Below are 17,073 nucleotides of genomic sequence, written 5' to 3'. Positions count from 1 at the left end.
TTGGTCTGGTTAGTAATAATATAAAACCCCAACCTGACTGCCCAAACAGCCAGCCACCATGTAACTGTCTGGAGACTGTGCCATCTGCAATTTCAGGCATCCAGAGCATTTGGTTTCACAGCCTGTGACTGCTTTCAGGTCTGACAGAAGCAAATCACAGATTTCTGTTTCCATATGCAGGAACTGAAATCCTTTTTACTCCTCTTGGTCATCTCACCACTGAAAACAGGGCAGTTTGAGCATTTGCTGATGATCACTGAGCAGTGTCACTTTGTGACTCCGGTGCCATTCAGATTTGGGAAACTGGAGATCAGTTCTTCAGGAAATAGTCCTTGAGGAACTATTCCATTTAAGCGCTCCTGTCTGCAGTCCCTTTCCCCAGCAGTTCCCTCACAGAGTCCTTTTGTCAACCAAACCAGCAAAACCAGAGTTCCAGCAGTGATATTTCAAATCCTTTCTGCAGTGACACACGGCTAATTGAGTATCACTTTCCCATGCTGGGAACACTTGACCACTAGAGGGGAAGAATAACCTAGGCAGGTCTCAGGAAGGAGTCTTGGCGGTGTTGGTGGAAACACTCCTGTGTCTTCTCTACTAAGAAGAAAAGGCTGACTGCAATCTTTGGAGTGTCAGGTTGGTGACTGTACAGTTCTGCCATACACCCATTGTCTTGGTGCTTAGGTCATAGTGAACAGACCAATACAACAAAAATAATCCTCTTGTTAAGGATGCTCCTGCACTGCAAGGATGGTTTTCAGAGCAAATATCTGTGTTGTCTGAGCTTTCCCATCTTGCAGATGTCTGTCAACATTCCTAAGAACTTCTTCTCTGACCATGTCTCCCTGAAGCCTCACCAAACTCAATTTTTCATGTTAATATTTTCCTTACCTACTAGATGGTACCCACTTTTGAGAGGAAGCACTGGTTGTGCTTGGCAAAAGATTTACAGAAGTATAAAGCTCCTAATAGTAAACCTTGCAACACAATTTCTTGTATCTATTTATTACCTCTGGAAGATACTTTTCTAATACTGGTTCTTAAATTTAGTAGGTGACTGCTATGCAGTTGGTCAACTGGGTCACAAAATCTCCTCTGCAAATTTAACTTAGGAGGTCTTACTACTTTTTGTGATCATATAATTATCACTAGGCAATATAATTTTGGAAGAAAGTGAATAAAAAACCTTTCTTGCTATCATTTAAAGCTCTGAAATGGTTATTACCAGTGTATCTATTAAAATACTTATTGTCCTTGTTTTGAAGTTAGCAAAGTTAATAGGTAATAAAATTAAGTTGTAACAAAGAAATTTAGTTTACTAAATTCCTTGAAGGGGAATGCTTTAAATGCTTTATTCCTGAATGGCACTCTTGATATGGGATATGATTTTCAGTTGAAAATCACGATCAGTAATTTGTTCATGAATCTTCACTGAAGATATAAATTTTGGCTATAACTAATTAGTTCCAACCTAACAAACACTAATCTTTGTCTGTGAGACTGCAAAAGGCAATGACAAACATCACCGCTATAGATCCCATCACCTATGTCCTTAATTCTACAGCTTTTTATACCTGCCAATAATCTCTCTCTCTCTCAATACCCAGAGAGAAAATTTTTTTCTGTGAAAAATTCTGCTTCTTTTAAGTGTTGCTTACATCTATAATCAATAATTGGTAAAGTCCACTGAATACAACTCTGTACACAACAGATTAAATCCATAAAACATGAAACAGAGCTCAAGAAAGTACAAAATAAAAGCAAAGTGGAATGTATTATTACTACAATAGATAATTTTTGAAAAAACCTACTCAAGCAGTTTATGTCTCAATATTGACATTAACAGAAAACAAACTGTTCCCTCACCAAAGCAGGATTCATTAAAATTATGGAAGTAAACAAAAACTTCACCAAACACATACAAAGAAATGCCTCTGTAATGCACATGACGGCTGACAATGAGTTTCTATTTTTATATCACTGTTCAAAATATTAAGAAATAAGGAGATGCCATTTTGTCAGGTTACTGGCAAAATCTGAAATATTGGAATAAAAATCCTGATTCTTTTGTGAAAAGATTGAGAAGGAATGTTGATAGAACCTGACAATTTGCAGTAAGCAGCTTCCAATCAGGAATGAGTTGCTGTTGTACTATCATGTGGGCATGTAACAAAAAATGAAGATAATCGTGAAAATTTCAAGCAGAAACATCCTGTGTAAATTTGAAGATGTGATTTTCTTCCTTGTGGCAGTTGGCTTGTGTTTATTTGACTGTTTAAGTTTGAATTTCAGGTGCACATACTTAAAAATGTTTTTTAAAATAATTTTAAAATACTTTTAAATACCTGCTGATAGAGAGCACCTTGTGCTTTTCTATACAGGTTCGTTGACACAGCACCTCTACATTTTAGACTCTCTCCTTTTTCCATGGAGGGGGCTATCAGTGTCTTCACTGCTTGACAACTGAAACAACCACCTTGGTTTTAAATCAAGTTTGTTTTTACAAAGGTGATTTTAAAGAGACATTAATCAACCATAAAGATGACATGTCTTCACACAGCTTTAGGCATGGATACAATCTTTATAGACAGAGACACTGAAATACAGCCTGTGTATGAAATGAGTCAGCCCTGCTAAAAATGTTTCTATCATCAAGGCATAGCAACAGTGCAGTCCTTTCACAGACACTCTGAGAACTCTTCCTTGCAATCATGCACTTCTGTTAATAGAAAAGTAAATGTGTACAAGGGGAAGTAGGTATGTATACATGCCCAAACTTCTGTGCTGCCTTGTATCTTACGTTTATTTCAATGGGCTCCTGAAAAGCTCTTGGTGAGTGTGCTCTCTATTTTGAAAAAAGATTCTGTTGAGCAGTCATTATATTACTGGCAAAAAATACTATCATAAATACCACAGTCATTTGTCTTCTTAAAGGCAGGTTGTTCTGAGATATGACTTGAGTTCTCTCACCTTGAAGCAGCAACACATTTCTTTTCTGCAGTGTGCCATATCCTTCAAAGAAAAAAGAGCCCTACTTTCTCTTTTATTGGTTTTATTTTACTCCATGCTTCAGAGAAATATTCTTCTGATAAAAACAGACTACTTTATATTTTCTAGGCAAACAACAATAGAAGAAACAAACACATTCAATATCCTTGCTAAATGAAAAGTGGCTGGATTCCCACATTTCTAATACTGCATTCACCAGAGTAAAAAACAGGTGGGTTTGAGTGTGCAGATCTCAGGCAATCATGCACTGCAGATTCACAAGCATTCCCAAGTATTATTTTCCATGCAATTTCAGTGTTACAGTTGCAGTGTGGGGAGAAATGCTGAGAAAAGTTTTAGTCCTGTTTCTGCCCAGTAGCTTCCAGTGATTATTACTTTCCCTATAGATCACGTGACAGGGACGTGACAGTGGTACGTGCCAATCATGCGATCATCTAAAGAGGAACAAAAATATGCTTTCTGATGCAAGGTTCTTGGCCCTTGACAGGGTTTCTCCACATTGCCCACCTGACATGCTGTGGTTCCTCATGCACCAGGGCAGGACCATTTCCAACCTCCCCTTAAAATTCACTCAGACTTCCTACTGTGAAGCTGTGTCTGAAACTTCAGCTCCTGCCAGCCTACCACTCCCTCAGCTACCTGTTTTTCTTAGAAAGCACTCAACCCAATGATCTCCCAGTGATTGCTGGCTGCCTGCTTCAATGGCCAAGTTCATTCAGACCTCTTATCTCCAGCTTTAGCAAGGACCAGTTCCCAAAAAGCATTTCTACATCAGGTTTGGCTCAGTCATGAGAGCATCAGAAATTCATTGGAATATTTCAAGTGGTTTTGCTGCTCTCTCCAGCTTTGGAATACAATGTTAACACAAGACATTTTGTCTTAAGACAAGATTTAACCCACAGTTTCAGCACACTATTTCAATAGACTCCACAGGGTCCTTCAACAGCATTCATGCATTCTGGAATTCACCTCCATGCCTGGGAAGAGCTCACTGGCAACTTGGTTCCCATGGAAAGCTTGACAATTGGGAAGTTTCTTTTCCCCTTGTGGCATTTCATCTCTTTGAATTGCTATAAAAGCTGTGAGTGACATGAAATATTCCTGGTTATGCCATGGCCTGTTTCCTATCATATGCTTGCCCAAACGAGCATGAAGCCTAGCTCAGGAAAACATGAATTCCTGGGGTCTTGAGATGATAAGCTGTACAAAATAATTCTAAAAATAAATTCTACTGAAAATACATTGTTTGAGGTTTTTATATATACAGATGTATATAATTAGATGTGTGTGCATGGAAAAACCCCATCAATATAAACCACCTCAGGTCCTTTCAAATGGAAACAAACCTCTTACACGCCAAACTTAATAAATGAAGGCACTAACTGTTCTTTTTCTACACCAGGTTGTTTAAATCTTAATAGGAAACTATAAAACACATTCAAACCAAAGATTTCAACTAGCAATGAAAACAAACAGTGTATATCAAAATTTATGGTCATGAACATGCCACTCCCTCCCTTACATCATCAATGGTGCAAATCAGTGCAGAGCCATTTTATTAAAAAAGCAACAGTCCACCTCTACTCTGGGGTGTTAAAACCTCCTTTAGAATTAGGGAAAACAAAACCAAGTAGCAGATCACAGTCAAATAATCAGATTGGCATGGACAAGTGATATTGTGTAAACATTCTAGTAGCTGCACAGAAGCAAGTTCATGAATGTTTAACTCAGAAAAAGCACAGATGATTAATTTTCCTTTGAAACCTTATTTGCTGTATTTCTGTAGCAGTTACAAAAATATCCCTGTGAATTGACTGTCACTGTGATATAACTGAAAACTAAGGGATAAGTGCTCCTTTGAGACATGCACATGGTCTCTCCCCTCCCCTGTGTATTTGAAGCGCTCACTACTGCTGTCAGCAAAGCTCCCACCTTTACCTCAAAGCTCCCTCCTCTCATCAGGGAAATGTGTGCAAGAAATGGAGGAGGCTGACAGCATATATTACCCTTCTCCTTTTTCCCTTAATGTTAAATCAGGAAAGATAGTGTAGGGGGAGGTTCTAACAGAGCTGGTTGCTAATGACCTTGAGCTGCTCTGTTCTGCAGCGAATTGGGTCTAAAGCATCCTCAAGGTTTGTGAGGCAATGTTGCAGCCAAAGGGTGAGGTAAGAGGCCCCTGCATCCTGAGCACATTCCAGAAGTGACTTGGCGTTCCCACCTGTGCTTGGAAGCTCATGAGCAGAAGGGAGAGTACACAGCACAACTGCCGCTGGAATGTTGAGTGCTACATTTGTAAACATTCTTTCAGATGAAGCTGCAATTATTACTATGGCACTATCATCCAGAAATTCAACAGGAATTCAAGGTGACCAGATGCCAATAGCTAACAGTTCAGCCAAATATAAAGGAAAAAAATGCTTACAAAGTGGTAGATAAACTTACAGGATATTTGTACATTTTTTGCCTCAAAGATATATTTAGTTGTAACAATAAATATATGCATTACACTGGTAATTAGGAACATGAAAGAAGAGAAAATCACTGCTTGTGTTAGGACTAAGTATTAAGTGTGAGGCAGAAGAATAAGTTGAGAATACAGCTTTATTCTACTGGCATAACTTTTTATTCCCTTGTTTCATGCTGCCTTATAGTCCTTATTTTAGAAAAGGTGGTACTTGCAAACATTCAGAAAGGATGTGATCTTCACAGGGACTTTGCTGCAAGTCTTGTGTACAGTTTACAACTGGGCTCTGCAAAATGGGATGCTACTGAGTCTTTGATTTAATGAAAACTTAGGAAGTCAATTCAATTCACTGCAGGGACTGCTTTGTTCTTTCATTATGATTCTTTTCTAATGAGAAAGACAATCACAAGGATAAACTCTATTCCTCTGAATTTTTACACTAATTACATACAAAGCACCATTCTGGCAGAGCAGGACTTATCTCCTTCAGGCAATACAGTATCATCTTGTAACCACACTTCAACTCTCCCGTATGAACGCTGGAGCTACGTGGGCTGAATGTGGATCCTGCTACCCTGGCTAGCTGCTTGGCTTGATGAATGTTTAAATATTCCATAAATCACAGGGAAACACTGATACTGCATGAAGCAGCAGAGACAATCCTTGCATTCTGCTTACAGCTGTAGGATCAAGGGTGCAGTATTTTATCAGAACCATTAACTTTCCTCATTGAAGTGGGAAGGGATGGTTGGTTTTGTAAACAGTACTTGAGATGTTTGGTTATATACTAAAAAGAGCCAAACCCATATACTAACACTACAAAGGACAGTTATCTCTTAATTCTTTTAAAAAATCAAGTGTTTGTGATTCAGCTCACATCCTTATGAGACAATTTATTAATTGACATACTGTGAGGCAATCTGGGCTACATAGGGAGCTTCCTTACCTTCAAACAAAATTACTGAGAACAACATTCACCCCTCTGCAATACCCTGATGCTGTGGACTAAGTTTCAAAGCTCAATCTGTGCTCATTGCCATGGTATCTGAGTACTTTCAGGGCTGTGCCATACAATACCTTGCTTTGTACCTGCTCAAAAGCCTTGATTTTTTCACCCACAACATTTATGTCCCTATCTGAACCTGTGGTACAAATACATGCAATGGCATCTGCAGAGATGGGGACAAAGATCAAGCAACAAGATGCATGAGTGGTACAAACTGCACTTCCTCAGAGGTTCCTCGAGCCTGCCCACTCATCCTTCTAGTCATGAGGTTTATCTTAAACAGAAACTCACCTACTTGTGCTCAGATTAGCACTGTCTTCGAAGGACTGGCAGGGCTCCTGGAAAAGTAAGCAAGGGGGGAGCTTCCCAGGCTTAGCAACAAAATCTAAATCCTGATCCAAACATAAATGCTTGCAAATACATGTTGTAGATTTGCCTCAGATCTCAGACTTAGGTGCTGGAATCACTAAAAGAACCACGACAGTATGAAACACCACATTGTGATGATTTTTTGGTTCTGCTAAATTCCACTAGCTACCTGTGATTTTGCAGCTGTGAGCTGAGTAACTGCAATGTTTCCCATTTTATTGCATCCGTGGTTTCTATTTACGGACTTACTGGCATGAAATGGCCACAGCTGGCTAAATGTTCCTAAAATGAATGTACATTTACCTCCAGGGTAAAACTGCCTTTTTCTGAAGTAGTATTCTCAGTATAGACATTGCCTCACAGCAATGATGCAGCATCTTGATGCAAACATGGTTCATCACCCAGGACTTTGGCCAGCCTAAAGCTCAGCATCCCGTTCACGCTCACTGCACTTAGTGCCTGTAGGGTTTGCTCTCATAAAATATACACCAGTCTTTGAACCACAGTGCAAATCTGAATGCTGTGTCTGGAAGGTACTGGTTGAGGGCATAAACTTGGCAGCCAGAAAGATGACCAGGTCTGAGCTTCCCGAAGAGAGAGTGATCTGAACTGCCTGATTTGAATCCTCCAGGGACTTTTTTACAAGGACAGGTACCCCGAGTGCAACTTTAGAACAAATTCACTCTCTGTGTGGACAAGACCTCCCATTCCCTTTTTTAGGTCAAGAGAATGGTAAGAGAACTCCCTTTTTTTTCCTGTGTTCTTGTCTGCATCAGCAGGCACAGGGAAAACGAGGTGTTCCTATCCTTTCACACAATGCCCTCTTGCAGCTTTTTTCTCTGATAGCACAAAGGATACTTCCTTGAGTATCAAAGCTATTTTGAAAGCAACCCAGTAAAACAAGAGGTCTCTCTGGGTTGAATTAGCTGCATCAGGGATCAAGAGATACTACTACAGGGAACACTACAGCATGGGTGCTTGATTAGACCAGGCCTTTATTGCTTTGGGGTTATCATGATTATATTAGTGATTGCATCATTAAACCATGACATACAGTGTTCACACTTAACTGCTGCCACCTGCATCCTAGAGGAAGAGTGCTTTCCAATTTTCAGCTTGTATGTGCTGTGGGATGTACATGATTTATTCCAATGATACCATGCAAGAGCGTAGAATGTGCTGCTTTGGCCAGGATTAAAAAGAAGGAAAGATATTTTGTAACACAGGATGCATGCTGTGGGTTTGGACAGCAAGTGCCTAACCTAACAATCAGGAGCACCTCACTGAGAGAAATAACTCTAGCAAGAAAGGGTGGAGAGGCCTTTAGAGCCTTTACCTGCCATTTTATTTGCCCTATGTTTGGGGCCAGGATTCCTCTCTGTAAGTGTTTATTTGTTCCTTGTTAAACAGCTGTCAAAGCAAAACACACCTGATGAAAACAAAAATTGACTAAGCCCTGAGATGCCTGGTCCTTTGTGTGGGTGGAAAGGAGCAGCAGGGCCAAAGCAAAAAGCATCTGTCTGCTGGTCAGTGTGACAAGAACAGCTGACAGTGAAAAAACCCCCTGAGGATTAAAAAATACCATCCAACCTCTCTGCTAGGAATAGCCAAACAAATCAAAACAAAAGACAGAGGCCAAGTCTATTGATTTTAATCCTATCTTTGTATCCCCAACATGGTCTTTTTTTTTTTTTTTACCCTGACTTTCTAGCTATGTGTAATAATTATACTGCACTGAAATTGCATGTGTTTTAGTATTATGGCTAAGAATGGAAGAAGACTTCATTGGACCAGGAAGGGAAATTCTATGGTTTAGAACAACTATCATAAAGAATAAAATCCCAAGGTCCTTTATGAAAACTATACATACTTGAAAAGTTTGATACCTCACTGAATTGTTATCACCTACAGAGTAAAATAATGAAGGTTCATTCAGCAGCAGCAGCAGTCAACATTTTATAGCAGGAAATTTTAAAAACTCAATTGAAAGTAGAATGAAAATTCAAACACAAACACAATTATTATGTAAATGGAACTGAACAGAAATCTGGCTCTAGTCATACTGTTTTTTTCCAGCTAGCTTGCTGTGGTGTCCATGATGTGATAGGCAAATCCCAAATACATAACAGATCATAATCCTTGCTCCTCTGAGCATGCTATCCAAAACTGAAAATTGCACATTACGAAAAAAGATCTCTGCAATTTGAAGTGCCTGTAAATAGCCAGCATTCTAGTTTCATTTCTCCTAAAGTACAGAATTCCCTCTGAATATGAAAAGGGCTCTTCAAAGCCCAAACAAAAGGACTATCTGGCTGACCATTTTCATAATAAACATATCCCACACGGTTTGGCATCCCTAATTAGAAGCCCAGAGTAATTAGGAGAAAGTGCATTGCAGACAGCAGTGTGTAACACAGCAGGGAGATTCTGCAGTGATGCTATGAGAATACCAAAGACCTGAAGGTCATTATTTTTCACTGGTTCCAAGCCCTGCTTGCTGCTGTGTTTCATTTTTACAACCCAGAATGAGTGTGTCCCCTTGCACTGGGAGGGCTGTGAGAATCACAGAATCAGAGAATGTTTTGGGTTAGAAAAGACCTTGAAGATCATTCAGTTCCAACACCCCTGCCACTAGACCAGGTTTCTCAGATCCCCATCCAATCTGGCCTGAAACACCTTCAGGGATGAGGCATGTAAACCTACTTTCTTTCAGTTTAAAGCCAGTTCCCCTTGTCCTATCTCTATATACCTTTGTCAAGTGGAAGAGATGGGCCAGCTGGACATGCCTTTCCCTGTGCTTCAAGGGTAATGTCACAGCCTCTTGCAACATCTGCCACATGTTTGCAGGCCAGTGTGGGGGCTGAGTTGTTGCCTTGAGGGACCAAGGACCCCTTCTATCACAGGCAGATAGGACCATAAAGCTGCTTGGCTGCAGCTTTGAACATTTTATTTGACTGGAGGGATAACCAACCTCTTTGTTTTACAGCAGTGGCATGAGCATGCTTAGGAAACTGAACAATGATGAAATGGATCTTTTCTAATCAAAATCACTGCCTGTCATCCTCAGTGAAGAGGAAATTCTGACGGGATCGATGCCTTTCCAGAAGACATTTCATCTCAATGGTACTACACATATTGTCCGAAGTACATGATAGCAAATATAGTTTGATCAGCTTAAATCATATACTTTCTTTGTTTCCCAGAAAAACAAGATTGTTCTTACCAGCAATCGACAAAAAAAGGTGTTGATATTAAAAAAATTCTGTTATGTCTACCTAAGTTAAGTGCATAAAATACCTTAGTATTAATATACCTTTACTAGTGGAATGAAATTAAGTAAAAAGAGGCATTTACCGTTTCTGTCATTCAATAAACAGCTGACAAGCACTGCAGTGAAGAAAAGCAACTCCTATATAGCATTCTATTTTCCTTCAAGTGGTTTTGGTCAATTTTGGTGAAGTAGGAGGGATGCTGGGGAGGGTTGCCGTGTATCTAAATGGAAATGCACACTTGAATAGCAGACACATCTGGAAATTACATATGGCTGAGATACTAATGGCATAAGCCAACCTGAGATAGAAATGCATAAAAAAATGCTATGCCAGTAACAGGTCTGCAATCTTACCAGTCTCACAGGACTCTCTTGCTTACTCAGGGGCACCGATTACCTTTGATTATATGTCAAATGTAAAACATTACAGTTACTGTAGGGAAAACTTTATTTCCACTGACATGTGATACAACCTCATCACTTGGCCTAGAAGCAGAATTCATCCAGACATACAGAGATTCATAAAAAGTGTTTCTGAACTAGCAAATTATTGCCATCCCTTAGTATTGGTGGGCTGAAAATACTCAGTAACTTGTTGCAGTAAAATTCAAGGAACAGCTTTCAATGTGGAGCCCTACTCATGCAGAATCTGGCCCTCAAGGCTTTATGGTTCCCACCTGTTCAGAAGACACTTCCATTGCTCCCTCATTTCTTGTTTTCCAGAGTAACAAAAAAATAGCAGTTTTGTATTTTTTCTGTTTTTAATGATGTCTAGTAGATGTGTTGTTTTCATTTGTAGCATATGTGACGTGGCTTTTAGAAGTAATTTATTTTTGGTGGCAAGCTGCTGATGCTTGCACCCATGTTGGCTGTTAGCAATTAACACCTTCTGGTCCACTATGGACAATTTCCCACTTACTGCTTTTTAAGGTGCTAAAACTAATCTACACCAGCTCCATTTCACCCATTTGAGGCTTTTCTTACTGATAGCCAAGGTTTTTCTTTTCCTCAGCTAATAATGACACATAACCCAGAGGACATAGGGAAGTATCCCTACAAGATTTTGTTAAGAAGAATCCTCTGCTGACGAGGAGACTGAGGTGAGATAATATGTGTTAAAACCTTCTCAGAGGTGTTACCATGGACAAATACAAGTTTTGGCTGTGAAAACAGCAGGCGTGAGAGGAAGCTACCTCAAGAGAAGGAACTGAGGATGTCCTTGTTACCTGTTAAATGTTTGGCATATCAGCCAGATAAAACATAATGACATTAATTGCCTTATAATGCAGCATAAGTGACATTAACTTTATAATGGCATTGTTCTCATACAAAGAAAACTCCTAAAGAATAATATCCAGACCTAAGCACTGGTGTGTTAATGAGCATTGGACGGGGCACTGCGGTGGATACACACGTGTGGCTAAGTGGCTGCTGGCATCTCTGCATGTCTGAGTCTGTGCCTTCCTAACTGCAAAGAACTTCCACACTCACCTCTTCAGCACAAAAATGAGTTCAACTTAAAATTACATACAATAAAAAAAAAAAAAACCCACAAAAAACCAAAAACCCAAACAAAAGTATCCAGGAAAAAAGGAAAATTTTTCTAGATTCCAGATTCATAGTTGCACTTGTTCACCTGATAGAAAGGGTAGATGGATTTCTCCATCAGAAAAATCCAAGTTTAGACAAATTCTTTCACTTTTTCATGATCTGTGGCTGAGTAGTATCCATGTTTCAAGGCCCATATGAAAATATCACAATCACAAATCTCCCTCAAGGCTTTTTCATTTTTATTTTTTGGTCATGAGAACAAAATTGCAAGAATGATGAAAAGCCTTACTTACATGGAATTCACTGCTTAAAACTATTGAGTCTACTTTTACTCCTTGAAACTTTTCGTTTTTGTTTTTTTTTTGGTTTTTTTTTTTTTTGGTTGAGTTTTTTTGTTTGTTTTGTTGTTTGGATTTTTCGTTTTGTTTTTCTGGTTTTTTGTTTTGTTTTTGGGGTTTTTTTTTTGGTTTTTGGGGGAGGTTTTTTTGGTGGTTTTTTTTTTTGGTTTGGTTTTTTGTTGGGTCTTTTTTATCATGGAAATTAAGATTTAAACACACAGAGATTCTGACACCTTCAGGACTGTGCCTCTCAGCACTATCTGATAATATGTGGATTCAATGCAAGGTGACGGTCCTAATCGTTGCATCCATTAGAGTGAGCACTGAGATAAAATTATTTTGGAAAACAATCTCAACTCACAATATAAAAATGTACTGGAAGCTGCTGGCTCCCATGAGCTAAATTTAGGTGCTGGAAGCTGAGCATTCACTGCAGAAGGCTTTAGTCAGAAAAGCTCAGGAACTTTAATCATCTGCTAATGACAATTTTCAGAAACCTGTGCAAATTCTACCTTTTCATTATCACTCAGGGAGTATATATGAACAGTGAGGGACAGCTAAGTCAAAGGGCATCCAGAGTAAATCAGAATTTTGAAGAAGCCTTTAAAGAAAGAGGAACTCTTTACATCTGAGGAAATGATAGCTTTCAGTCCTACAGTGAATTCAGGGTTTTTTTGGCTACCTCAAGTGACACCTCCTTAAACAGTACATTTCTGCAAAAATCCCAAGGATTAAGAAAGCAAGGAAAGAAAAAGACAAAGGGATGCAGTCATTTTTTACTACAAATCAACTTATGATGGCTTGAATTCTGAAGGAGAAAGAGAATGATTTAAAAAATTTTCAATCTTGCATAGAGAGTAAAAGAACTGTACTTGAAAAAAAAAGCCTTCTGATGATGTCAACACTCAGCACTCAGAAGAGAATCATCCCTTATAAAATTAGTATCATTATTATGTGATTTCCATCTGTTAACGAAGCCAAATGATTAGAGCTGCTAGAGAAACTGCCTTAATGGAACAAACACAGATAATGGATTTGAATAAATACACAAGCAAAAAGACAATGTCAGGCTCAGTCACTTGGCAACATTAAATGCCGAGTAAATAAATAGGCTGTGTAGTGCTATACCATCCAGCAGAAATGTTATGCTGAATGCCTGGATCACTGCTTTCATGGCTTCTGCAGCCAATTTTGATTTGGATTTTCTTACATGAAACCATCTTTTTGGGTTTTTTTGACAGCTCCTTTTCCAGACAATTCCACTGGTATGCTTTACGTGAGTTCTAGTTGTTTGTACAGTCTGTATTCAAACACCTTCCCCAGCCCTCGTCACTTGTCCAGAAAATATTTTCCACATATCCCTAATACTTTCCCACTTACTTCCCAAATCTATCTTATTGGCACAACAGATATCTCTGACAAACTCCCTTTAGTCCACCACTGTATTTTTGAACAGTCAGAAAATTATTTATAAAGTACCTTTTAAATACATATTTATGTATAGTAAAGTAGAGTGCCTGTTAGCAATTTTTAGATGTCAATATACACCAGGCATCAAGCATTATTCCAAATTAGCCTCTGTAATGCACAGCAGAATGCAGTATCTATATGGGTATACCCTTTCACGAGCCAGCATTTTCAAAAAAGTAAAATCTATTTAAGAGTTATAGGGACTTGCCTTCCACAATACCTAAATCAGTCCAGAGAAGGACATTTCTGGGACAGAACTTGTGAACATCTAGGCAACCCTACACTCAGAATAATTATTTTTAAACACAGTTCTCCCGAAAGCTGCTACTAATAACACATTTTAAACCTTTGGCAGAGCAAAGTATGTGGTGATGTTTCCCCCTACACAAACTGAAATACCAAGACAGAGAAACACTGCCTGAGCAATCTCTCCTTACATAAGAGCCAACATTTCCCTTGCAGATTGGCTCTCATTGCCTCTGAAAAATGTCAGTGGGGACCAATGTTTATAAAACTTACGTTGTAATACACTTAAGTGCTTTGTGCTGGAGTACAGAGGTATATTTTTGACTGTTCATTTTTTGCATAGAAATTAAGTCCTTGCTGCTTTGGAACACTTTTAGCATTGTATCACAAGACTGTACTATGACTGAAGAGCTTAAGCTTCAGGGTTGTTCCCAAAACATTAAAAGATGTAACATCAAAGAACTATTCAAAAATCATTGTTCCTGTAGGAAAACATGAGCTTTTCAGTATGCTGATAAATGTACCATGGCCTAATACATTTTGTAGTTGTTATCCTCTGCAGAGTCCTACCCTCGTTATGTCAGGAGAACACATGATATTTTTTCTCTTTTATTTGGCTTCTAACCTACGTGTTCTGTGAAGGTGAATAAATACAATTGTTACAAAAAAAAAAAAAAAGGGGCTGAGAAATTTACTTAAATGCATTGACTTCCCACACCTCATTTAGACACGAAATCTCAAAGGAGGGAGATGTGTGCAGGTAAGGCCCATCCCCCCGTATTATCTATAGACTGTCAAACAAAGGATCATTAGATACACAGTACAAAAGCATGCTATGACGCATTTCTCATTTTGGAGGGCAGATTGATTACACAGGCCCTGTGGCAAAGCAGTGTCAGGGCCACAGAGCTGCTCAGCCCACACATCACCCCAGAGACAGAGCACCCCGAGATCCCTCCCTTCATCTCCTAGCTCCCAATAGCTAAAAATTGGCTGCTATTTCTTTCTTTCTAATAAATGAACTACTGAATTACCATGATCAGCAACTAGAACTAGCAAGCTCTTCTTTGTTTGCATCTGAGCTCTCCTTAGTCTACATAAGATGCAAAGCATACTATTATTTCCCAGCAAGGCAAGAATAATCAGAATTCAAAAGGACTGGTGTTTCTTTTAGCTTTTAGGTAGCATCCCAGTCCTTAAGATCATATGATTCATTCTTTGCTAATGAAGATTTGTTGGGGTTTTTTTCAGTTCATCCCATGTGTATTTCTAGGTAATATGGAACAAATTTTAGTGGGATATGTGTCTAAATCATATTGCTTATTGTTTTTCTGCAAAAGACTTTATCCCCACTGTTTTCTACAGAACAGTTCCAGAGAGACACTTACCTTGTCTGACAGCTAGTGTTGTCGTGTAGACCAAGAATAGAAGGATATAATTGAGGAAGCTCTGAAAAACAGGTGTGTTGGCATGGAAATCTTCTGACAGATACTTGCTTGTGAGACCAATGCCACAGATAAGGAGGGAGAGTACCTGGCCAAGTGCCACAGACAGCAAGAGATCCCTGAAAGGAATGAGAATAACAGATATAAAACACCCAGCCTCTTCACTAAGGAGGAAATGCTCATACTCCTCCAGGAATCATGTTCAACATTTCTGGGACATGGAAGAAACATGATGCTTCAGTCAATGAGGGGACCTGCTGGGTAGAGCCAACATAACATTTCCATTATTTCTGCTCTTATCATGGGCGTAAACATTGCGCCAACACAGTAGCTTTTATTCACATGTTAAAGAACAGCAGATGGCACATCCCTTCCATTTAATTTTGCATTTCACATTTCACAAAGGATAAATGATCATTTAAATCAACCAAAATACAACACTGCTTCCTTTGAGCATCCTCCTTAGCAGAAAGACCCAGGAGTATCATTCAGACACAGCGGGAAACACAGCTCTTTCAGGACTTAGCAACCAAAGAGAAAAAGAAGATAAAGGATCATGTTTCACCATCAAGATGAATATACATTTCATCATATAAACTATTCTTTCCAACTACTATGCAGATCTCTTTATATTTTCTTTAATCTTTCCCACTGCTTACTTTCTCTTCTGCTTGATGGTAACAGGAGGTTCCAGTTTTCCCCTTCCTGTCTCCTGGTTATTAGAAATGTATTTTCTGTTCTGGCTTCTAGCTTTAATCTGTTTTTCTTATTTTTCATCTCCAGTATCCTCTGCATTCTCCTATTACAACCCCATTCTCTTTCCCCACAGGTCTCAAATAGTTTCTCGTTTTGCGCATGTTCTCTGTCTTCCTATAATTTTCTCTTTACTCAAGAAATTGCTATATCTGAAAGACCCTTTCCCTCCAAATATCTCCATCTCTTTTACTCTTCTTACAGCATTTATCATCTAACCACACAGCCCAACTGAGTACAAAGAATCCTCCTCTAAATTTTGTCACAATATCTCCTATACCCACAACACAGGAATATCTGTATTTTTTAAATTACCCCTAAGAGTTTTCCCAGGTTCCCCATGTGTCAATACTCTTGTGCTGACCAGGCCTGCTCCACAGCTACACCTTCCCATGCAGAAGAATGAAACACAGAAGTGTTGGTCTGGTAGAGAAGCAAGCAAAAACAATGCCAGGGGGAGAAAAAGGGCATCCAAAGGGGACATCTAGTCTGACCCCTGCCCACTGCTGCTGTTGCTGTCACCAGCCCCCAGAAAAGAGGGTCTGAGCTCCCTAGGGTAAGACATGAAGGAGAGGAGCATGCTCTGCAATGTCTCGTTTGAGCCTGGAATGAGGAAAGGGAACTAGGCAATCCTAAGGGAGTAGAGAAAGGAGGGCAGCACCCTGCTCAGCTATAACAGTATTTCATGCGCGTTCTCTGCCAGACAGGAAAAAGAAATATTGCTTCAAGGCTGCTTTGCTTTCCCTGACAGATTTCCCTGACCTCAGCTCTGCATGTTTGGCAGTGATGAGCATCTGTGCTCCCACAACTTGGTAAACTCAAGTGTCAAATTTGTTTCCCCTTTTTCTCATAAACAATCCTCCCACTAATGTGTCACGGTGTCAGTCATGGCATGATTTAACCAAACAGACACTGGAAAGCACAGGAGGCTGGGTAGTTATATTCAGCTAACATACCTCGCTGACAAACAGCCTGACACACAGAGTAAAGAACAAACTTTATTGTGCTAAACTCTGTGTTTTGATGGGAGACTGCTGGATAAGTAGCAAGTAAGACTCTACTACTGCTACCTCCACTTTCACATTACTCACTCTACTGTCAAACACAACCATGGGAAACAAACACACTCGACAGAGGTAACATCCAAGACCACG

At 39.4% G+C, this 17,073-nt stretch overlaps 1 protein-coding gene across 1 annotated transcript in view; it reads right to left on the bottom strand.

Annotated features, from left to right (window-relative positions):
• The window catches only part of SLC35F1 (solute carrier family 35 member F1), a 110,485-nt gene extending 94,224 nt beyond the window's left edge, over positions 1-16,261 (bottom strand). Inside the window, exons 1-2 of the mRNA XM_017739412.1 lie at positions 16,235-16,261; positions 15,110-15,353 (exon numbers count right to left, since the gene is read on the bottom strand). Of these exons, the coding sequence (XP_017594901.1) occupies positions 15,110-15,353; positions 16,235-16,261 (271 nt within the window). The remainder of the gene's footprint in view (positions 1-15,109; positions 15,354-16,234) is intronic.
• Between the last annotated feature and the right edge of the window lie 812 nt (positions 16,262-17,073).

This window comes from Corvus brachyrhynchos, unplaced genomic scaffold (genome assembly GCF_000691975.1).
Source record: "Corvus brachyrhynchos isolate BGI_N302 unplaced genomic scaffold, ASM69197v1 scaffold14, whole genome shotgun sequence".
Lineage (NCBI taxonomy): Eukaryota > Metazoa > Chordata > Aves > Passeriformes > Corvidae > Corvus > Corvus brachyrhynchos.
The sequence above is the reverse complement of the archived record's forward strand: the minus strand, read 5'-3'. Positions and strand labels throughout refer to the sequence as shown.